Source organism: Anneissia japonica, unplaced genomic scaffold (assembly GCF_011630105.1).
Source record: "Anneissia japonica isolate Jap-2015-1 unplaced genomic scaffold, ASM1163010v1 scaffold1065_len1792383_cov172, whole genome shotgun sequence".
NCBI classification, from domain to species: domain Eukaryota; kingdom Metazoa; phylum Echinodermata; class Crinoidea; order Comatulida; family Comatulidae; genus Anneissia; species Anneissia japonica.
In genome coordinates this window covers 768678-794022 of record NW_022684135.1, presented here as the reverse complement: position 1 = coordinate 794022, position 25345 = coordinate 768678, and the positions used below count along the sequence as shown (strand labels likewise).

General features: G+C 35.8%; 1 protein-coding gene across 1 annotated transcript; it reads right to left on the bottom strand.

Annotated features, from left to right (window-relative positions):
• Positions 1–5398: 5398 nt before the first annotated feature.
• LOC117103566 (fatty acid synthase-like) lies at positions 5399–25014 on the bottom strand. The gene is made up of 24 exons (XM_033244145.1): positions 24854–25014; positions 22523–22672; positions 21935–22087; positions 21337–21510; positions 20324–20524; positions 19450–19572; positions 18447–19149; positions 17948–18155; positions 17562–17751; positions 17221–17450; positions 16078–16573; positions 15546–15737; positions 15021–15266; positions 14156–14323; positions 12641–13913; positions 12081–12232; positions 11641–11718; positions 11185–11408; positions 10656–10791; positions 10203–10399; positions 9528–9774; positions 8138–9150; positions 7219–7479; positions 5399–6591 (listed from the first exon to the last, which is right to left on the bottom strand). The coding sequence occupies exons 2-24, from the start codon at positions 22659–22661 to the stop codon at positions 6481–6483; spliced, it is 6915 nt and encodes a 2304-aa protein (XP_033100036.1). The 5' UTR covers positions 22662–22672; positions 24854–25014; the 3' UTR covers positions 5399–6480.
• Positions 25015–25345: the final 331 nt, after the last annotated feature.

The window sequence follows — 25345 nt, the reverse complement described above, 5'->3', positions numbered from 1 at the left end:
GGGGGGGGGGTAAAGGGGGGGGGGGGACACGTGCCCCGGGCGCCACGTTTGAGGGGGAGCAAAAATGGGAGAATGAGAGTAAAAAAATAAGCACTTTTAGAAAAACACGACGAAATTGATGTATTTTGTCAGGCATGAATATTTTAATAAGAATCCGAATGTGTTTTTATTGGCAAATTCATAGATTGTGATTTCCCCCCCCCCCCATAAAGAAAGGGGTCGGGGTCCTCCCCCGGGAAAATCTTGATTCATAGATGGCGGGAAATGAGCTTTCCCGACTTCTAATTTCCCCACTGTAACAAAATTTCAGCTCACGGGTCCTGAAAAGGTAGGTCTAGAATTTTTTTTGTTTTTTTTTTGGGTGGGGGAGGGGGGATTCTATTTTTTGCCCAAGTGGAGTTAGGACCCCCTGACCCCTCCAGATCCGCCAATGAGGGGCCCCGGCTCTTTCTACTATGTATTTTACTAACGAGCCTTAACAGTGGCGAAACGGATGTGCTTTCTGGTGTCCAGTCCCAGTCCAAATAGGTCCCGGAGTGGCCACGGGGCCCTCTTACTACTACCCAGCATTCTACTACAATGCCTTAACAATACGCTAACTGTTTCTATAATTTCCACAAAAAAAAAAATCCAAAATAGACCAAAATCCCACAAACACACTCTTTGGCAGATTTACTAGAAGTACCTCCTACTACGACCCCTTGCTATGGAGCTGTGTGCTTTCTGGGGAAACGCCCAGAGTTCTCCATGTCCAAAATGAGCCCCGGATAGGCCAACCTGTTCCCTCTTACTAGCACTCTAAAGGTACATTTTCTTTTCATCATAGTAGCCTATTAAAATCGATTAAAACAGTGCCTACTAATAATTCGGATATTCAGATGATAAATAGCTACAACACCATTGATCGGACCATAAAGAACAATGGTAATTTTATTCAGATTGGTATTATCACCCTGGTTCTTAATTAATTTGTTCGAAGGGCCAAATCATTTTTGAGTTCATCTGACGGGACCAAAGATAATAATTGAAAGCAATCGTTATACATCTGGGTGAAACTCTTTTCGCTAAGATAGGTCTATTTGAAAGCTCTTTTTTTTTTTTCAATTTGAAATTATAGAGGCCTATTTTTTAAATTGTAATAGGCCTACACTAGCGGTCATGACCCAAAATTGTTTCGCGGGAAATTTCTGTGTGGACGTGTCATCAGTCAAAATACAACAAATTTTCCGCAAGCACACAGGGACCGTACGCGCCGATCATGCTATAGAAAATGTATTTTAATGAGCATAACGTTTTATTAACTGTGAAGCAATTCTTCCAATAACGAATCACTGCAGATAAAGAACAAAATACAGAGATGGAACTTGGCAGCACAAAAGTCGTGGTGGTCATAATACTATATGACTTGAAAAGAAGGCTTTGACGAAACACAATGATCAGATCAAAACACTGAGACAGAACTTAAATATTTGCAAGATAATCGAAATGTATTTTTAAAGGAATGCTCTTTGGTTCACCAGCTGTCTATTATGTAAAACAAGTACGCTTACGATTGTCATTGATGATAAAACCCAATAGACGTTTTACCTCTATGATTTATAACAACGAGCTACTTCTAACATGGGTCATGAATCAGGGATCAAGAGATGTATATGATAAAGTTTTTACTTCCTCTGGGCCGCTGTGTTAAATATAGCAGAGCTAATAAGAATTAATACCAATCTTGGGTGTTTTTTTTAGTTCTGTTCACAGGGTTTAATTTTAGATCTGACTGGGGTAACCGCTAAATCATAACTCGCTTGTTGGCTGGTTTGAAGCACATAGTGAAAAACAGGACCACGGAAAGTACTCAGTGACCGATTTCTGGCGCTATTTATTCTATTCTATTATATAATCTGGCTGATTTTCAAACCACTCCGTCGTGCACATTACATATGGGTTACATTTTTGTCTGCACTTCATTGAAAATGTATTCATCGAACTTTTTATGTTTTAAATATTTGTTTTCATTATTTTGTTTTTCCTCAAGGCCCAAATTAAATTGCCTCCATGGGCCAAATTGGCTCGCGGGCCGACTATTAAGAATCATGGTTCAGAGCAGCATAATTCTTGGTATCGAAGGGACACGTTATTAAAACAATCAATCAATTATACCTAATCGTTTTTATATTGGTATTTTCAAGCCTATTAGACGACCTGAAGAAAAAGATTCAAATCATTTCTCGGTTGCTGTGATGACCGGTTTCCATGTGTACTGTAACTATAGGTTCATAACAACAGGATTACAAACAATTTGATTAATGACTACTGAACAATGTTCAATAGTAGCTAACGTAAAATTGATATTTGGCATACATACACATTAAATAAACTATGGTGTAAAGATACAGTAATTTCACCTTAAATGAATATATTCTAATAAACTAAGTCCACTAGGGACATCATTATTCTTATCGAGGCCAAGGAAATAATGGTAATGAACTTATGTATCACTTATTTTATTTAACAGGAAACAATTTTTGGTTTGACTGTGCATGCGCAAATACAGCCTGGGAAATTCCCGGTCTGATATTAATCTTACTAATAATGATAATCAATGTTTATATAGCACCTAATATTAACACCTCGAGGAGCTGAACAACAACATAATACTCCATGGTTTACACAAACACACAAAATAATATAGGCCTATGTAGGAAAAAAAGAAAGAATGTACAAAGGGCGAAAAGGGAGGGTACCGCCGAATGTTATATAATATTTGACGAAAGGTTGACAGGGAGCTCAGAAAATCAAACAGAAAGTACATATCTAAACTTTCAACATCTGGAGATTTATTATGAAAGTATGTCAAATCACGTAACAAAGGCCACGTTGGAATACAGACACAGATCGGGTCCGAGACCATTACTGATGAGGAAAAGCGAAAAAATTGGCTGACCAATAATTCCAAGTGTTTTCTCTACAGATTAAAGCATGCACAACTCGTTAAGTCCTTACCCAGACATGCCACCTATCCCAGCTGCAGGTAATGAAAAACTGCTCAAATCACTAAAAACGAATAAATCTATCGGACCAGATGGAATACCCTGCACTAAAGACAACTGCCTCGGAGCTGGTTCCTGCTCTAAAATGTATTTTCCATCAAAGCATCACACACAGTGAGCTCCCGCAAAACTTGAAACAGGCCAACATCACCCCAATCTTTAAAAAGGAAAGAAATCAGATCCAAGTAATTACCACATAATCTCATTAACATGTATCTCCTGCAAATTATTTTAAACATTATAATAATAATTAATTTAAAAAGTATCTACGAAACTAAACAAAGGATGAAACAAAAACAATTTGACCAATTAAATAATGTAGGAGAAAAAAAATTGCTTGTGTTAAAGAAAGCATAATCAATTTACACAAAGCTAACAAAAGTATCAATGAAAAACAAAATTAGGATAAAACAAAAACAAAAGGCTTAAAAATTAGGCCTATTAAATATGGAGGAACACAGAAAAGAATAACAAGGAAAAGTAACTTAAAGCAACAATGTAAAATCAAACCAGTTTCAAATATGAACGTTTCTTCCAAGTTTTAAGTAATTTTTGCAGTATAGACAGCCACATTGTGAGACACGTAACAAAACACTCTTTAGTTGCGGATGCTCAGCATGCTTTCAGAAGATCTAGATCATGAGAAACCCATCTGATACGTAGGTATTAACGGTGTGCGGTTAGAGCATAGAGAAAATAGAACAGAATAGAACTGTTCTATTTTCTCTATGGTTAGAGGATGTCTTTTCGTTGTATTACAGTATGTCTTGGCGTGGTATACGCTTAGCTTTCTCTATCTGTTTGACAACTACTTGTGAGTCATACTTCAGTTTCTTAAATGTGTTAGCTAGTTCTGTTAAATGATTATCTCTGTTGTATCAGAACAAATGCGGTTGTAACGGAGGGATTGGCTATATACGATAGACAAAGTAACATGTTTAGGGTGTGCGCTAGTTGCGTGTAAGTATTGTAGGGTGTCAGTAGGTTTCTTATATATGGATGTACTAAGATGAAAACACATTTATTTAAAAAGAGATTTAATGTTTAACTTTCTGTAGGTCAGGTATATTCAACTTGTAGTTCAGCTTCATGAAACTTGACAACTGTATATTCTTGCATTTTAAAAGCTCTTTATTTTAAATTTAAGACACATGATGTACTGTATATAGCCTTGCATTTTAATTGCTTTTTATTTTAAATCTCCAAGACACATGATGTACTGTAGTTTTGTTTTTTCGGCATTTTTAACCTTTTGATGTAAATTTTGATGGTTTGGTAGACTTGTCTTTTTCTTTTACAAAATACAAAAAATTCAGTGTTTTATCGTTCTATTTCATGTCGCGTTTTCTTTTATTTCAATGTAGATTTTTGATGTGTTAAATGGTATTGTGATTTTGTGATGATTATTGGTTTCAAACGTTTCTATTGGCTTTTAATGTATATTTCTTATATGTTTAAAGTGTATGTTGGTCTATGAATATTTTTAAATTCTGTACAGCGCCGATGAACATTTTTAATGGATATTGTTTTGTGCTTTAATAAATGAAGTTATTATTATTATTATTTAACTTAACTGTAGTGTCCAAAAAGTCAACTGAGTGCTTAGATATATCAATGGTAAACTTGATAGTTCTATGAAATTACAGTAGCAAGTTAGTGCTGATCATCGAGCCCTCTCCCACTTCAGCCCCCCCCCCCCCCCCAATCAGCACTCCACTTCAAGACTTCTACATACGCCACTGGTTGTGTGTGCAAGACCGACGCCTAATAATACATTTTTTAATAACTTGTATAGTAAATAAAGCACATGTGAGTAAAGTTTGGCCAGTCAGTGATTTTGTTACTGCCTCTGAAAAAAAATTAAAAACCCTGTGTGCATCCCGCTAACCATTCAAGGCACGAAAACACCTTGTTTTAAGGCACAAAACCTATCATCTATAAAAAATATTAGAACTGAGAAAAAAGCTGTATAAAAGCAGTATACAAATAGCTAAACATAGGGCGGATGAGCTCCTCGAAGTCAATGGCCAAACCATGCTTAGTTTAAGGAGTAGGATTAGTTAGTCTTTAGGGTTAGATTAAGTATTACTTTCTTTGTCCGTATTTTCACGTTTATGTTAAGCGCATAGAGGACTCAATAACATGCGGCTCAAAAAGTCTACCATCATCATTGTTAATTATTATTATTACGAAGGATTTTGCAAGCAGACTGGAAACATCAATATTTAAGTGCGGCTCTCGATGTTAAATAAAAACTTCACTTTGGCTCTCCAAACCATTTTTATGCCCACCCCTGAATTAAAGTGTTGTAGTGCTTGTGGACGACGCAAATGACAGAATAGAAAATAACAAAATTGATGCACAGACTTATTCTTTTATTTGAATGCAAGATGTCATCGTGATGCAAATTAGCAACACAAATCATTCAAGGTAACTTACACTGTCGTTTTGTGGGACCTTGGACACAATATCCAACGGTTGGGGCTTAGTGGAAAGCTCCATTATTAGAAAATTTAACAAAAATCTGTAATTGCCAAGTGTATTTCTTATTGGATAACAAAAACAATACAACAATATGCTACTGTATATTACAAATAAACTAAAGTAAAAAAGTATAAGAAATAAGCATAACAGTGATCTGTAAATAGAGTACTTTTTATTATTTTGTGCTAGTGTTTTATTGTGATTATTATTAAATTATTTTGTATATTAAATTAATATTGTATTATGTATTGCACAAACAAATTTGAATACTGTAATTATATACTATAACTTAAACATGACTTCATAGTTTGAAATTGATCCTCCAAGGTTTACGATCATGTTCACAAAATCCACTAATCATAATCAAGTTCAAAATAGCTTTTATAAATGTATACACATAAATGAAAATACATTAAATGATTTGGGGAAAAAATAAAATGTTTACAATCATGTATTTATATCCACAATTTCCATCTTTGTTTTTTTTTTTTTAATTAAAAACAAATCATAGGAAGAGACAAATAAATGTATAATAATATTTAAGTGTTTCTACCAAGAGATTCTTCTGAGATGCATCAACGTCATCTGAAACCAAAGTTTTTAAACCAATTTTCAGTCATGCAATAGTGCCCTCTCTTGTCTAAGTATATCTACATCAGCTGCAGATTCTTTAGTTTGTTTTCCAATATCTAGCAAATATATACAGTAGTAGAAAATGCATCCATCACCTTCTTTTTGTTTACCTTAGGTCAGGACATTTTTAATATATTCAATTTTGGTCAATAGTTTCAGCATTATTCATGAATAATGGCCAAAGAGTCAATGTTGTAGAGGAAGATGCTAGGCTAACAAATGCATTATGTATATGCTACACTTGCAAGTATTTTTAATACTCAATGGTAGTACTGTAGAGGGGTAAGTGACTTAATTTTAAGGAGCTACTATTGCCTTTTTAGAAGATTACTTTATTTATATGCTTTGCTATGTGTTGTGCTTCCTCCCCCTGGATAAATGATTCATGGTCACCAGAATGATAGGAAACCTTGACGTCACCAGAACAAACCTGCAAGATTAATTATTTTAATAAACATTTAACATAGCAGAAACATCACGGTGGACAAAGGAATCAGAAAAAAAGGAGGGTACACAAAAGGACTGTAAGCACACACAAGCTCAATGAATGCAGCTACTCCCTGCGGCGGTATGATGTTCGTGCAACCGTCGTATGAATCCCTGTGAGTGCTAGACGAAGCGACACCGTAATTGTAGGTGGCAGTCTAAACTTTTCATCATTAAAAACAATCCGTCGCGCGCACGTCGTGGCATTGCATTCTTTATAGAATTGCGTAATGTATATATATCTTGTGTATAAATACATATACAGTACTGTACATATATATAAATATAGTGGTGAGTAGAGAGGTAGTGCTGTGAAGTGCATATGCAAAAGTAAAAATTGCTTTAAATTCCAAACAAAACTTAAAGTGACGCAGTTATAGTTAAGGCATAAAACAGAAAACACCCTAGTTATGATAATTTTTCACTGACTGATTCCACTTTTTTAATATTTAAGATGTATTATCACTGTTTATTTAAAAGAACCTTCATCGTTACAATGTTATTGTTAGTTAATAATGCATACTGCCAAATTTTTATAAAGGTACACAAATTTACAAAAGCATGTGCTTACTTTGCTTAAGTCATAATCCGTGGTCAGGTTGTCGTCAGTGTCTTTGCCGCTAAATCCATCGGATGGTCTGAGGAGGTGAATTGAGCCGTGGAAACGCTCTCTTGGTTCATAGATCTGTGATGCTTTCATTCGCTTGATGTAAGATTCCATGGCAAACTGTAGGTCATCCGATTTGAGACTTGGATGTTGTTGTAGGATCAAATTGACTGCATAATTAACTTTAGCATCTAAGTCAGCACAAGCAATCAATTCACTAATCAGCTACAGTGATATAAAAACAAAAAATGTAATTAAAATAAGACATAAAATCAAAAACAAAATATATAATTGTTAGCAATAAAGAAAAAAAACAAGTTATATATAAAGAAATAAAAATGGCAAAATTTACATAATCCTTACTATAAGGTAAAATAATAATTTATTCTAATTGTGTAACAAGGAAAAATGGGCTAGGCTGGGACCTGGGGGAAGCACCACCTTCTTGGTCAATTGTGCAGTACACCGAATATTTGCTAGTGTTGTGCATTCTATAAAATAAACACAAAGTATTTCGGGAGGGGGGAGCAATGTCCCCAATGAGAGTAAGGTGGGCGTGGTTGGGCATCACTCAAAATGTTTCAAAAGTGGTCCAGGGGATGAACGCCTTGTAAAATATAAGAATTTAGGGGTTTCAAAGGCTTATTTAAACAATTTTATAGATACTAATATGTTGATAATACAATTAATTTCCCCCTCCCCACTCAACGAGTTGTGGTTTTACCCCCATCCCTCCACTGGTGCCACAATCTTGGTTCTAAGAAATATTGCAGTGTGGACTGGCCAATTAGAAGACAAGAATCGTATCCATCAACTGAGGGTCCAATTTGCTACTAAACACACAAAATTTTAAAAAGCAAAGAAGAAGAAAATAATGGCTAACCTGAGTAAAATCAGCTTCAATAAATTTCTCAACAATACTACATATACAAGCAATCTCAGTGCCACACTCAAGCCCAACATCAACGCCATCTTCATTCTTCTCCAGCGACAATTTTTGCGCAAACTTTCCGAAGTGAACTTTGACAAATTCTGGTGAACCATCAAGTAACACTAAACTGTTATTAGTCAAGTAAGTATTCTGTGCCTGTAGCTGGAGGCTAATTTCAGTTGCTATGCAACAGCCATAGGAGTAGCCAATGACAGTCCAGGGTCCCACTGGCTGTAAATTTTGAATGTTCTGTATATAATCTGCAGCCATGTTCTGTATGGATTCCACTGGGACATTTGCAGAGCACTGCAGACCGTAACAAGGAGAGGAGAAACACAAGGCTAAATCTTTAAAAATATTCACAGAACCTTCCATTGGATGGATCAGGAAAACTGGGTTTTGGTCGTTTTCAACGGAATTTAATTTAACTAACGTCCTCTGGTCACTATGTGGCACTAACGCAATACCAATTCCATCTGGCAGTATTGGCAATGTTGGTGAACTTCGACCTGCAGGAGATGGTACTGAAGGTGACATATCACTACTGTTAGTTGATAGTTCTTTGAGTTTATTAAACGTTAGCAATCGTACGTCTTTCATTGCAATCACCAATTCAAAATCTCTCTCCAGCGTCTGTTTCACTTCGACACCCATCAACGAATCCAAGCCAAGATCAGCGAGTGTCGTGTCTGGCTTGACGGATGAAGGCTCACGGACGCCAAGAATATTCGCGACAACAGCTACAAGATCCAACGAGCTGGATTTGTCCAATTTTGAGTGTGATTTAGTCTCTGCACGTACAAAGCTTGAGACTACTGCGTGGTTTGTGGTCAGGAAGTAGTCAAGGGTATCCAGACAGGATAAGATACGTTGAGGGTGAGTTCCACCAATGACTGTCTCATTGTCACCCATCTGCTCTAGTACTACACCGACATCTCCAATAGCTCCCCACTGGATAGCTAAGCCTATGAAAGAGAAGAGTCATTCCATCAAAACAATATAAACACACACACAAGCTGCCAAACAATATGGTGCAAACTGTGTTACCTGATTATTTTGAGCAAACTTTATAAAGGAATATAATTCTTTGTTCACACAATAAAATTGTTTTGGCATCAACAATTGAATCATACATTTGTGCATCCAATAGTAAAAATTTAAACTCATCCATATTTTCAATTGGGCATTTGATATGATGAAGAGTATTTAGCAACAGCAGTCTTGGTAAAACCTAAATCATATATAAAGCCAAGTGCAGGTTTTGATACGATTTAGACAAGGTAAAGTTACCCTTCGCATTGGTCAAAATTCATCCAATGTGAACACGGATTAAATCACTCACCATGCAGGCCATTGTGCCGCCTCGTTTCACAGATCCTCTCCATAGTTGAGTTAGCATATCCGTAGTTAGCCTGACCAGCATTACCACGCCCACAGCTTACAGAAGAGAATACCACAAACCAGTCTAGTTCTTCACTACACAGAGCACGAGTTGCTGTATCTAAATTGGCGGTGCCAGTTACTTTAGGAGCGCAGACAGCCTCAAAGTCTGCAGGAGTCTGGTTCTCAAACATTCCATCTCTCAACACCTGCAATACAGAAAATAGTAGTAACACTAATTCTAACTCTATTCAGTTACTCATCAATGCCTGTTCAGCATCTGCATGAGGGCAGGGGCTGTGAGATGAACCATTACACCGGGGTAACCCCCTACTTGTCTCGAAAGATGTACTGGATTCTTTATAGTGCAAATAAGCCAATTGTGTACATTGAACCTACAGTTCATATCCTTATCCGATGGAACTTGTTCTACCGCCAGACCCATAGGCGAGCGTGTCATCCAAACCAGCGCCAATATTATGGCTGCAGGTTGCCGCGCCCCTGCCTTCAACATGCACTAGTACCAATGTTTTTGATAGTTATATATATCTGACAAACAGCGACTCATGGAAATAATGTACATTGTTTGATGTCTAAAGCATGCATTATCAGATAAAAGCCCAGAATAAATACCTACCATTGCTAGATGGAAAACACCAGCGATTGGTCCAATTTGACTGCTCTCTTTAATCAATAGTTCAGCTTCTTCCTGTTTGGATACATCACGATTCGATACAACAACATTAACGCCCTTCTCACGCCAGCCTTTCACGCATAAGGCTTGATAACCGGTTTTGATTCCAGAGCGAGAGGTCAACACAAGGTTCCTTGCACCTGTAGAAGATAGACAGAGGTATAAACATATGTTAGTACAGTAATATCACTGCATTAAAGTCACTACATCATCAATGTCTTCCTTACCATCATTGTTGTTCTTTATCACACCACCATCGCCATCAAGAATCAGCATCATCACCATCATCAACACCAATCATTAGCCTCATTACATAATTGTACCATGATTACATATCAACAGTATCATCACCATTCATTAATAGTTCATTTAAAATCTGTTGCATCACTAATTTACCTTTGTGTATTAACCAATGCGAGAGTTCCAATCCAAAGCCACCTAGGCCACCTGTGATGATGTAGACTTTGTTAGGATGGCAGTAGGTGTAAGATAAGGCATTCATAGAAAACGACGGCTCCACAGAATCACGTACCTATTAATACAAGACATTATTTAAAAAAAAATAATAAGTGGACCTATTTTAAAAATTATCAATTATATGATATGCATTGCTAGCGGCTATTACTACTAATCCCTATGTTAATACATACAGCGTAATGCCATTGTTATGTGTATGTTGCATTGTTTAATGGCATGCTGTGTAGACGATGGGGAAAAACTTATACTGATAATTTTAGTTAATAAACATGAGTATCAACATACGCCATGGCATGGATGGTAAGCTGTTTGACCTAAGGCGCATGCGATTGCATCATGCTAGGACCTTCACGTTGGACCAACTGCTATTTGCAGACAATGCTGCATTTGTAAGATCCAGCACATTTTGGTAATAGCAATTCATAAAAAAACTCTTATATCTACAAACCTTAACCAGGACCTTTCCAATGTGTTTTCCTTGCGCCATATAACGGAAAGCGCCCTCTACATCACTCTTTTCAAAGACTGTTGTCCTTAGTGGTGTCACTGCTCCAGACTTGATTCCTGCTGTAACAAGATCCGCAACCATTTGCCATTCATCATTACCGTCTTCAAAGAGGGCATCCAGAAGGATTCCATGGAACGCTACATTGCGAAGGAACACTGCCATACCTGAAACAGAAAATAGGGAAAGAAAATAGATTAAAAAGAGCAAAACAGGTGGGTCTTAAACCTCGTCTTAAAAATTAGAAATAGAGGGAGACTCGCGAACAGTGTCAGGAAGTGCCAACAAAACACTGCTTGTTAATTTACGTATTAAATACCTACAGTGTATTTCTTGACATTATCATACATAATAGTGTAGATAAATCCTATACTGTAACTTGTATACATATTAACATACCTAGTGGGGTGTTGTTAGACAGGTCATATTTTCCAATCTCTAAGAATCGTCCATGCCTTGCAAGAACCCTTACACTTGCTTGAGTGTATCAGACATGATTATATTTTTATTTTGTATTATACTTGTCAAAAGGAATGCAAGAAAAAAATTATTCAAAAAAAGCACCATATGAAACTTAACTAAATTTACAATACAACTTTTGGACTGCTCATTTAACAAACTGTCGGGTAAGCATCAATATTAAGTTACAGTTTTTTTTAATTTAAAAAATATTTTACAACAGAAATCTTTAAATATTCTGCCAGAAATTTCAATTGTAAATAGTATGCAATTCATTATCCAACATTATTTAACATAATTAATTCATTATTTAACATTATTATTAAATATTATATCTTTTATATCTGGGATCTCATTAACAGTAAACATGACTAACTAACCTTTGCTTAGTGCATTGTGCCTAAAGGAACCAATTTGGCCATTTCTGTAAACATTCATCACAAGATCACGTTTTAAGACATCTGACATCATCTTATTTGATGGAGAAAGGTCAAAGTTGTCACTGCCATCAAGGTCACCATTAAAAATGCATCTGAATACAAAAAAACAACATGTAAATTGTTTATTTATTAAGTGTGGAACTACATAAAATACAGCTTTTAAGTGAATTTCAAGAAAATATGACTTATAATTAAGACTATATAATAATACACCAATATTTAAAAATAGCAAAAGAACCTATCTGTTTTAGATACTAAGGAAAATATTTGAGTAATAATACAGATTTTTACACTCATAGATTTGTGATAAATGAGGTAGTTAATCCAGGGTTTAAAGTGTTCGAATTAAGCTTTGCTGATGTTATTAAATTTTATATGACCAAATGTGAGTAAAATATGTCATCATCATACCCATATATGGGAACATCACACAAATGTGTCGAGAAAAAAAATTGATCATGTGTACAATATGAAGGCAAGTATTCATGAAATAGACTGACCTTACTCGTTGGCCACCCGGTTCTTGTCTTAGACAGTTGACCATCCCAACAACACCTGCATTGGACACCTGCTCAGCTACAAGCCATACTCTTTCAGTACTGTTGTTTTCTTCCCCTTCACTGATTTTTCTCTTTAATTCCTCCACCCATTCAAAGTTGGAATCAGCAATTTTAACCATCTGCAGAGTCTTAGGAGTACTGTGTGTGATTTTTCTGCACAAATACATCGTACAGAGCATGCCATCACTTTTACGACTGACAACCTCAAATCCTGCCTCTTTGATCACTGTCATCCATTGGGCACCATTCAGATAGATCCCAAGCTCCCTTGGAATCTTGTCCTTCGGAATTAATCCATCGATGAAACCATCAAAGCTGAATCCAGCGTGAAAGTTGACAGTGACCTCATGGAGGAGAAGGAAACCATCATCATGAATAATTTCTCTGATGTTTGCTAAGGCTGTGGGGATATCTGGTGCTGTTCTGGCCAGTCCGTCAACGACAACAAGATGCGTCTTATTAAGACTGGTTGGTGCTTGATCCAATGTGTTCCATTCCACTTCGCTTGCTTCCACAGATTCCAAAGCTGAGTGGAGAAGTTCAAAGTTCTTTAATTCTGGATCAGTAACTGTGATGTCCACTTCAACTGCTGGATGTGAGCTAAGTAGGGGAACAACTCTGGAAAACAACCTTCCTTTGCGAGCACCAACTTCTACAACTTTTAGGTTTCTGACATTGCAATTTTCAAGGACAACATCAAGACAGTTCTTTAGATGTTTTCCCTTCAGAAGTCCCTTCAGCATCTTGTCTTGACTTAAGATCTCTGCATGTTTATCAATGACTCTGTAAACCTGTTTTTCAAAGTCACCAGATACTGGCAGTTCAAGGATGTCTGTGACAATGCGGACAAAGCCACATTCAGGGGCATCTATATAGAGTTTGACATCCTCTTGCGAGAAAGAACTTACTTTGTCTTCCACCACTCTGTTCATCATGCTCTTGTAAGGGAATCCATCACTTGATGTCTGGAATTTGTCTGACAATGTCTGGAGAACATACCCAACATATTTATGACAGAATGACTGGTAGTCTAAGACGCTTTCATTATTCTTCATCAATTTAGATTCATAATATGGAACAAAAGTTACATCTTCAAGAGTGGGTGGTGCTTGTTGCTGTTGACGACGCGAGGTCACTGTTGCATGGAGGCCACGCATTTCAACACCACCAGATTTACATACACCAGTCTTTTTGTCCAAATATACAGCCAACTCTAAAATTTAATCAAATTCAAGGTTTTAAAAACAATTCAATATGAAACAAATTACTTTCAATCATACTTTTTCCATTACTATTTCTTTTAACAGGAATGTAATTTCCAACTAATGGCAGAAAAAAAAAAATGTAGATTTAAGTGTTTTCTACGTAAGTATTATTATGCGAGACTAAAATAATTAGCATACAAAAAATAAATACGAAAATACATTATTATTTATGCTATTATCCTTCACAAACCTGTTTCATTTTCAACAACTTCAGCTTGCACTGTGGGATTAATAGAAATAGACTGGATGCGTGTTGGTAGGCGTAAACTACGTCCTGGTAGACCTAACACAGACATCTGTAGCATGGTATCTAAAAACGACACCCAGTTACCAGTCCATCGCAAATTACCAGTGGAACCTAAGAGTAAGAGAAGATTCAAATTAATTCCGTATCTGCATCACACAAAAGTAATTTGCATAAATATGAGTGAAATCTTATAGATTATAAATAAAATGTTTATAATTTAAAAAATTATAAATAATTCCAGACAATATTTTAATTAATAACAATATTATTATTAACTAATTATTTTTTTGTATAATATGATGGCAAGTAAAGATTTTCCCTCAGTTGAATAATAAGGTTATCTTCTCTTAATTTTAAATTGTATATAATTTTACAATGTTGCAATAGCCTATGGACAGACACACCCCAACTGGTGCCCGAGTTTTACATGTTTGTCTGCCCTGGAAATCCTGGAATGTGTCTGTTCGCATTTCTCAATGTAATTCATCATATTTTATTGTATTTTGCTTGTACTTTGTACGACAAACTGTTGAATAACATAACATTTTTAAAACAATTAAAAATATACATATTTTAATAATATTGATATAAAAAAAAATGACATGGTAGGAACTGCTAAAGCTCTGTCCACTGTCCAAATTTAATGTTACAAATAAATGTGATATGCCCATATTTGGGTGTAATATGACATCACCATGCCTATATATAGGCACATCAAATAAATTGACATGTAAAACTTGATAGTGTGGAGCTTAATGTATGAGTATTCATACTGGTTCTGAAATTAATAAGTGGACTGTAAGCTTACCATCATTGTTAGCCGATGCAATGCCTTGGAATGTAGGGCCATAGTCATAGCCTCGCAACCTGAGCTCTTTATACACATCCTTGGTCTTTAACAACCTCATGTTCTCTGCATCATTGGCACAACCATCCACTGTTGATTGCTCGACTTCTGGGATGTAAATCTTGCCAGATACAGTTAACTGATCACCCTCAGCGACCTCAAATGTGTTTGATGCTGGGGCTAGACGTACCTCCAGCATCACTGAACCTGTAATACATAACAAAATAAAGAGGAGTGAAGAAGTTGATTGGTTTGACAGCCTCAGTTGGTGAAATCAGTTTATCAGAATAAGACCAGCAGAAAGTGCCAAGTAATTTTGAGAATGAGTCAGCCTCTACACAGGAATGCTTATGGATCATGGATCAAGTGTAAACTGAGGTCACCAAATGCGAACAACATCCCTTAATTGTTTGTCCTGTGTCAATTTGACAGTTCAATGAACCCTGTCAAATTATTATTATTAAACAATTGCTACACTCCACTTACCTTTCTTTGTTAAAATTGTGGCCCTATGAATGTGAACGTCCTCAAATACTATTGGTGTCTGTTCTGGAAGCGTGTTATTGTAACGAGCTAGTGCACGCCATGCAAGACAAAGGTAACCAGTAGCAGGAAATAAGACACGCCCATCAATACAATGACCAGTTAAGTAATGATCTGGAGATTCTGGGGAAATATCTAGAAAAAAAAAAAACAATCACGAAGTTTTAAAATTAATTAATTTTCAGCCTGTAGCATCGCACTGCTGGGAAAAAACCTCTCCGAAATCATGCCATCTGTGTCCGTCTTTTGTCAGTCAATTCCAGGATATTCTCCCTGTTTTCTTTCTCTGCTCATCTCTCCATCTTTCGGTTGGTCTGCTACTCTTTTGAATCCTACAACTCTATTAAATATTTTTTTTTATATTTCAAATTTTTTTATTTTTTTTTATTCAGAAATTAGTACAAATACAACATATTGAAACAATTTAAGATAAACTGAATAACAACTCTATTAAATATTGATAAGATTTACCTACCTATATTGAACTTGGAAACAGTAGCAGATGTTCCTCCACCACTTCCAAACGTCTCAACACTCGGGACATCCCATTCTTGTGAATGATCCCAATGGACCAAAGGTGCTAATGCTGGTGTTCCTCTTGAAACTGGATATGTAACTGGTTCATAGAGCTGGTTGGCATCTACAGGGATGCCACTCAAATGAATTTTACCAATGCCTTTTAAGAAAAAGGTCAAATTGTCCGTTTCCTTACGACTGGTCAAACCAATGATTTTGCAGTCACGGTGCAGTGAACGCTTAAGAATGGCTTGTAAGAGGCAGTGAGGTGCAATTTCAACAACGACTGCATCAGAGGGAACCTGTGCTAGAGCTTCTTGGAAGAGGACAGGACTCAAGAGGTTGTTGACATGATAATCAGCAGATGAATACTGGGCGAGGGCACTGTCCCAGTTAGATTCTGGAATAGATGAACTTATCCAACGGGATGACCTTCGTTGCGGAGAGGTTATCACCTACCAAAAAAACAAAAACAAAGATGTATTTCTCAATTATTAATAATAATAATTAATTAATTAATTATTAATAATAATAATAATTATTAATTATTATTAATAATTATAATCATTAGTGTCATGACTGTAAATATAATCGCTTAAAAACAACACAACAGAGTGTTAGCCCATTATTACAACTGCTTTGATGGATCTAAATTTATCATGCACAACTACTGAGAATAGCATCCTTAATATATTTAGTTTTTAATACAGGTATTCAGCTCAAGCATAAAAGAATCATTCAATTTATAAACCAGTGTCATAGCTAGTGTATAAGGCATGACTTTTTTTATACCTTGTTTATCCCCCCCCCCCGCCAATAACAATGATTTCAAATAAAAATAACATTTTATTTTTGGCCAATTTGTGCAGCAGTCGCCGAGAAAAAAAAATGGAAATTTCAGACGATCTTAAAAAAAAAATAAGTTAGCGAAACAAGGAATAAAATAAGTCTCGCCTAATAGAATATGCTGTTAGCAATCAACATTAAATTGAAATAAATTCAATACTGCTTATTATATAAAGATTAGATTACCACCTACAATAAAAGGTTTGTAGTGCTTCTTAATATCATAATTGTAGAATCTGAAAGACATACTAGTTACCTTATCGAGTGCTTTCTTCAAAGCTGGTGCAATATCTTTCATAAAGTGTGAATGGAATGCAACGCCTGAGCTTTGTACTTCTCTTGCAAATACTTTCTCTGCTTGAAGCTCTTCAACAAATTTTTTCACTGCATCTCTCTCACCAGATATTGTAACAGTGTCTTCTGAGTTGTGACATGCAGGGACCACCCCCTTTGGACACCGCTCTTTAGCCTCCTGCCAAGTCAGGCCTTCAAAGTAAAATTTAATTTTTAAATAATTCATAATATCAAATAACATAAACAACACGTAAACTTTATACTAATTAGAATAACAGCTTTATAAAACTGATACACACTTACCAACAGCAGCCATTGATCCAGGAGGAAGTTTAGCATCTTTGACACAACGCCCTCTCCAGTAAGCAGCCTTGATAGCCTCTTCAGCTTTCAGACTACCATCTGCATAACCGCAGCCTAGTTCTCCAACAGAATGGCCAACAATCCCATCAGGAGTGAGGCCAATGGCATTTAAGCAATCAACCAGAGCAATCTATATAAAACAATTTGTATAGAATATGTTGTACAATTCATGTGTTATACAACATTGGGTGTTCACTTGTTAAGCTTTCACCACAAATTTTTTTTTAAATGCCCATATAGTATTTGGATGTAATATGACATTATCATGCCCATATATGGGCACATCGCACAAATAAATATATAAAAAAATAATTAAGTAATCATACCTGAATTGCCGCTATTCCCACAAAGGACACAACAGTGTCTTTAAGCTTCTCCGAGTCTCCTGCGTTGATGAGGTCACACAGGTCAATAGATGGATCAACTTTTGACAGCCAATTATGACATTGTTGTATAGATGATCTGAAGATGTCAACTGACATGAGGTCACGGCCCATTCCTGCCCACTGGGATCCCATACCAGAGAACACATACCTGATAAAAAAAAAATTTATATAAAAATAAAACTAGAATCTACAATGTAGAAGACTAGTAGGAAGGATGATAAAAAATCGATGGCAGGACAGAATTATAAAGATTGCCACAAGATCAGGAACGCTAATGTCATGCGGTTTGGAGAACGTCTGTTAAGACGGTTTCAAACGAAAGACTAATGATAGTCTACTGGGCGTTTGGGTAAAAAGGAGAATAGCAATAACAATTAATAGCATTCTGATGAACTTGGCAGATATCTTTCTACAGTTAAGAAGGCAGAAGGTTCCTTACCATAACTGTTGTTGGTTTGTGCTCACATCAGACTTGGTGTCAACATACAGATCAGAGTCTTGCACCACTGCATATCCACGGACTGGTAAACCTGCTGGAGACTGCTTAGACACTTCAGTGATCAGATTAAGAAATTCAGAGTTATTCTTGTGAGATTGAATGGCGTCAGTCTGCGCTAGAATTGATTGCTCCGTTCGGCCGGCACATGTGACAAGTCGTGGGACAGTCAATACATTTGATACGTTCTTCCTCACGTTTGGTTTTAATATCACATGGACATTTGCACCACCAAACCCGAAAGAATTAAGACCAACGTAACCGCCTGTAAATGCTGTTGGTTCAGTGACAACTTTCAGCCTGCCATCAAGAAGGCCGGGAATATCTGGGTTTGGATTCCTAAAGTGCAAATTTGGTGGAATCAGATTATTTTCAAAGCTTAAGACGACCTTTGCCAATGCAGCTAGTCCTGAGGATGCTTCAGAGTGACCCATATTGGACTTGACGGATCCAATCAGTAACGAATCGCCTTCAGCACGACCGCTGCAGAACACTTCAGCTATTGTGTTAACTTCCTGCGGGTCACCAACCTTTGTTCCCGTACCATGAGCTTCGACGTATGTCACATCTTTTGGATCAACCTTAGCTTCTGTGTAGATCTTCTCAAGGAGCTGTTTCTGCATGAGGCCTGATGGGAAGGTTATTCCTGAAAATTTAAATGAGAGAAACAATATTGACCTGTTGTACTATATGAACCTTTCAGTCAGGATACACCAGTAGGGGGAGGACTAAATAAAGCCACACCAAGGCTCAAGAAATTCAACGATGCTCTAAAGGACACAGTCGCTGACAGGAGAAATTGTGCAAAAATTAAATGTCCTACTGAAAAAAAATCAAATTATGAATAAACCCTTATTATCATAATCATCATAATAATAATCTTAGTAGTAAATTAATGAAAATAAATAAATTAGAATATATTAATGTCGAATAAATAAGTGTTTACCTTGATCTTTGAAGCCATCTGTATTTGTTCCAGAATGAACAACTGTTGCATAACTTCTCTTAGCAACAGACTGTTTTGTGAGCATGACGGCAACAAATCCTTCTGATCGACAGTAGCCATTGCCTGAAATTATAATGTGTCTGATTGATTACAAACCTAAGTGGTAGGATATGTCATCTTACATATAACAGAGAGCATTGCAAATTAATGTTAACTGTGGTATGCCATCCCAAAACAAGTGTACTGTCGCTAAATATTAAACTGAGTAATTAACATAAGGCTGTGGCTGTATTGTATACTCTCGTGAAGAAAATGCCTAATAAATTGTACTCCTAACTTTTTGGCAATAGTAAGTCGATTCCACTAAATGACATTTTAAAGCTTACAATTTAAGAATAAGAATATGTTAAAAAGTCAATTTGTATTTTTTAGTCACTAATGCTGGTATTGGGATGGCAAGCCTCATATGTCATTAACAGAGAGATAGAGAATTTCAACCATGGTTCAGTGGTTAGGATGCCAGCCTTCCAATTCTAAAGTTCTAGGTTCGAACATGTCAGTAATTTTCTCTCCTAAGATAGAGGTAGAAGTAGGTGGACGTAGGAGGTAGAAAAACTCACAGAATAATTTAGATTCTCACTTTTAAAAAATTAAATAAATGAATAAATTTTATAATTTCAACCATAGTTCAGTGGTTAGGTTACCAGCCTTCCAATTCTAAAGTTCTAGGTTCGAACATGTCAGTAATTTTCTCTCCTAAGATAGAGGTAGAAGTAGGTAGACGTAGAAGGTAGAAAAACTCACAGAATAATTCAGATTCTCACATTAAAAAAATTAAATAAATGAATAAATTTTATAATTTGACAGAAATTACCTTCAACATCAAATGATTTACAAGCTCCGTGAGGGGAGAGCATGCCAAGTCTTAAGAACTGCAGCGCGTTCTGTGGCTTCAGGAGGACGTTAAGACCGCCAACGATGGCAGCGTCACACTGGCCATTCCTGATCGCCTGGACAGCATTCTCCAAGCAAAGCAATCCTGATGAACAAGCTGTATCTAAAGCATAGCTTGGACCTGTGAAAATTTCAACAATTTGAATATCGTTAAAAAGGTAAAAATATAGTTATATGGCTGTGAAAGTGACAAAAACAATGTAATATATGTAGATAAATTAACAAAATTTGTAACATGTCTTTTCCAATTAGATGCATAACACCAGTGATCCTGGTACTTTTTAATTATTATTATTATTAATGTATTCATTTATTATTGTTACTGGTAAGTGCTTAATAATAATCTACATACTGTATAAACTAGTGACAAAAATAAACATAAGCAGTAAATTCAAGTAAACAAAAACATACAAAATCCTTTAGTTGAACATTTTATTATACTTATTAGCAAGTCAAAATAATGCCAACCTTAAAAAGCATTCAACAAAAAAACTGAAAATTATTTACAAGACAGAAAAGGAATTCACATAGTATATGAATTTTCTACAGGGTGCCAATAATTCATATTTTAGTATACTGCACTTGCACAGATATACCACATGCTATAGAAGTGAAATTCAGCACCCTGTCCGATAAGAGCAATTTTGACTTAGTTCTGCAATATACTCATGATCCTATCACAAGCCTATTTTTAGAGTACATTAACACCCTTCATAAAATGCAAGTTGAATAAATCCCTATATAATTGCCTCTCTTAGAAACTTTCACTTCACCTGTTTGCTTATTAGCACAGTATATAAGACCTTGCCTGCCTAAGTCCTCTCTCATAAATATTCAACATTTATTCTTCTGGATTTGTATCACTCTGTGGAAGTCATCTTAATACATATTTTCCACTTCATAAAATACTATGAAAAATGTCAAAAAACTTACCCTTGAAGTCAAAGAAAAATGAGACTCTGTTGGCTAACATGGCTCGATTGCAGCCTGTCATAGCATAGCCTTGAAGGGTTTCAGGGTCAGCTCCAAACCCTTCACTAGCTTCAGATCCGCTACTACCAACAAATACACCAGTGTTACTACCACGGAGAGTAGCAGGATCAATGCCTAAAGTGAGAAACAAATGGTCAATAGTTGGCAGTAGTCGTGTTGCAAGGAATCTGTCACACCCCTCCTCCCATAAGGTACATCAAGATGAATGTATGGATCTTTTCAAAGTGTCAATCAAACTTAACTGACCAATCAGAACAGGGCCTGGAATACATGTGTGTCTACAACCAAATGTGTATCTAACAAACGCACAGGATTGTGTATGTTTTAACACTGGGACTTGGGCAACAATATCCAAGGGGCGGGGCTTAGCGAAAAGATCCATTGTTCCTGGGCATAATGGTTGTTCCTTCTAATTCCAACTATATAATTATGCCCATATTTAGTCATGATGTGCTTCATATATGGTTATGATGTGATGTCATCATGACCATATTTAGGCACGTCACATTTTTTTGGTAGGGCTTAAGAATATAAATACCTGCATCAATAATTGCTTCGTAAGTGATCTCCAGCATCAGCCGGAGCTGTGGATCCATCGTGTGGGCTTGCTTCGCATGCACACCAAAAAATACAGCATCAAAATGTGATAGGTTCTTCACCTTTCCATTCCTCTTAGGAAGACCATAAAGACCTAATGGAAACAAAAAATAAAAATCTCCATCAGGGGCGGATCCAGAATTTTTCAAACGAGGGTAGGGGGGAACAACATTTTCAGAATAGATAAGTGAGTAGCGCTAATTTCAATACATAACATTGATATGCATTGTAATTTTAAAATTTAGTGGCAAAACGGGAGAGGAGGGAGGGAGGAATCCGCACCTGTCCCATATCTTTTATACTCTTATGTGATGTTTAAGATCAAGACCAAAAAAATTCAGAAATAAAAGTAATACTAAAAGTAATAAATACTAATGCCAATGCATCCAATAGCAATTTGTTAAGTTCAAATCTCACCCTGGTCCTTTTCATTATAGAAACAACTCCTTATATGTCACATACTGAAATGTCCATCTGTATGGTGTCTTTCTGAATCTCAATGAAAATTTGGTAAAAGGACTTGGCTTACCTGGCAACCACCTACGGTCATCTTCTGTAACCATGTCCTCTCCATTTATCAAGTGTTGCCAGAATTCATCCAGATTATTAGCTTCAGGGAGCCGCCCTGAAATACCTCCAATAACAATATCGTCCGGTGACGACTCCATTCTGCTTGTTGCTGCAATTAAAAAAATGATGAATAATTTGTGAATACGATTATACAAGTTAAAATATTATCAGAAATATAGAAGCAATATAGAATTATATATCAAAAACATTGGAGGCACTGTGAAGAGTTCACCCCCTAGACTCAGTCTGAGAGGTTCTGAGCTGCCCATCAGCCACGCCCACTTATGCAGCCACAGCTTATTATGCAGCCACGCCCACTTATGCGGACAATTTATGCTCCCTCTCGTCAGACAAATCCTGGCACGGATCCAAAAATATGGGCTGATTAACAAAAATTATTAAATAGAAAGGAAAATTAATTAAATGAAACAAGGTGAGACCATTCTAATTAATTAACACACTAACACAAGCATGAGAGATTTCTTCAATAATTACCAAATTTATTTGAATCATCAATAATCATTCTAAAACAACATTAGAATACAATTCCAAATACAATTTAGCTATTTCCATTTACAGTTCCTGTCTATAGTAAAAAACCAAATATTAAATTGTAAATCTACTGTAAACCATTAAACGCTAATCGACAAATAATTGCAAATATGAAAAATCTTGACTGCAAAGCATGAAAATGATGTTGAATAAATTTTAATGAATGTAATTCCAATACGCACTTGAAAGGAAAACAACTGCGACAGTGTCACCGAATTCTTAGTGTCAAATTATTCAGCTTTATATCATTACATACTTTCTAATTACTGTACTGTACATGATAAATTTTAGATAAGAAAAATACATGTCACTGTTATTTTATAGACCACCTTCCTTAGCTGTGGTAAACTGATTTGTATTATTTAATATATCACCTGATTTAAAATTGCATTATTAGTATAAAAAAAAATCACCTCATCGAAGTTGCCATGGTAACAGTGGGCAAAGAGCAAATCAGGTTATTCATTGACTAAAATTTCTATACTCAATGTAATACTGTACTATGGAAGTATGTCTTATTAATCATTAAAATGATGATGAATAAATGTGAACCCGGGTTGGGTTGTGAATTAATGGCCATTTTTAGCCTTTTAACCAACTTAGTGAGCTAATTTACCACCACAGAGTGTGGGGGTGGGGTGGAGGGGACACACCTTTGCCTATGCCTATGTATACTGAGAAAAGAAATATATGGCTACTGTTGTATACATAATAATAGACCTTGCTAACAGTCTTTGGTAAGCTTATTCAAATATTTAATACATCTGCTGATCCTAAATGGCATTATTTACCGCAAAAAAAAAAAAAAAAAAAATCACCTGATCTAAATTTCCATGGTAACAGTGATTGGCAAACAGCCAATCATGTTATCCATTGACTAGTTACAAGTTCTTTACTGTGTGTAAAATCAGTCAAGCGTGACAATTTATGCTGAGTGTGCAGGATCACCTCATCGTTCTGTTTTTATTGTTTTACTGTATAGCAAACCATGGTTTCATATTTGGTAGTTATGAAAATTATGAAATGAATATTAAAAACTATAATAAAAATCTAATCATTCAACAGTGATAAAAAAAATTCAAATAGGTTGACAAATTATGACAGGCCCGTAGCCAGGTCCTTCCAAGAGGGGTTTTCTGGGCGTGAGGAGGTCTTATTTGGGAAATTTGAAGAGGGGGGTTCGCCATAAAAGAGGGGGGTTTTCTAGAAAATAGGGGTTCTCCCGAACCATAAAACCCCCCCTAGATAAGGGCCTGTATGACATACAAGATATTTATTAGTAAGAACTGAAATTATAATAAATAACAAATGGCTTATTCAAAATGTATACAGTACTTACAATTAATTTTTATCTTTATAATAATGAATTTAAAATATTTTAAATAATAATTTAATAATATAAAATACTGTACTTAAACAATAATAAATATTTAGAGGAATTTTATATATATTATAAAAAAAAAACCATTGTTGCTTGATATAGGTTAATAAAAATTGCCATAAGAATTAAATTTAAATGAATAAAATATGAATTTAATAATACAAAATACTTAATAAATATTGTTATTTCAATATAAAAAAGAACAATGTTAGCATTTGTATATGCAACAAAATACAGATGTAGTAATTACCAAGGAGCTATATTACCTGCCCTATTCTACCAATTGACTAACACCACATCACCAATAATAATTACTAAAAAAAAAATTCTAAATTCAGAATATCGGATTAATCCTACCTCTAAACAAAAAGCACACCCAAGGTGGAAGAACCGGACTCGGTTGCAAAAAAATTCAACTTGCGTTTGCTTGCTTTCGTCTTCGAAATTACCTCTTTCCTCAACTCCCCTTGCTTTTATATTGCATAAGGAGAGGTTTCTGTTTGCACACACTGATAATATTGCTCCACCATTCAAATATGATCAGGCCACCTTCTTATTTCCGCATGAGCAGGCATCCATGAAGCATTTTCCATGCCTCAAAACCATGCCACTTCTAACCAATCACAAAGCTTAGTTTCTGATGATGCAATCAATAACATCAGCCCATAAATTTTGAACTATACCATTATCTAAATGGGGAATTCTGATTTACAACACAGTTTAAAGGGATATAGTGAGTATACATGTTGTACACTGCATAATTATTGGATTTTACATATTAAATGTTAGTTTCATTAGAAGGATTGAATATTAATTTTTGTTCATAAAGAGAAATAGCGTGCAATTTGT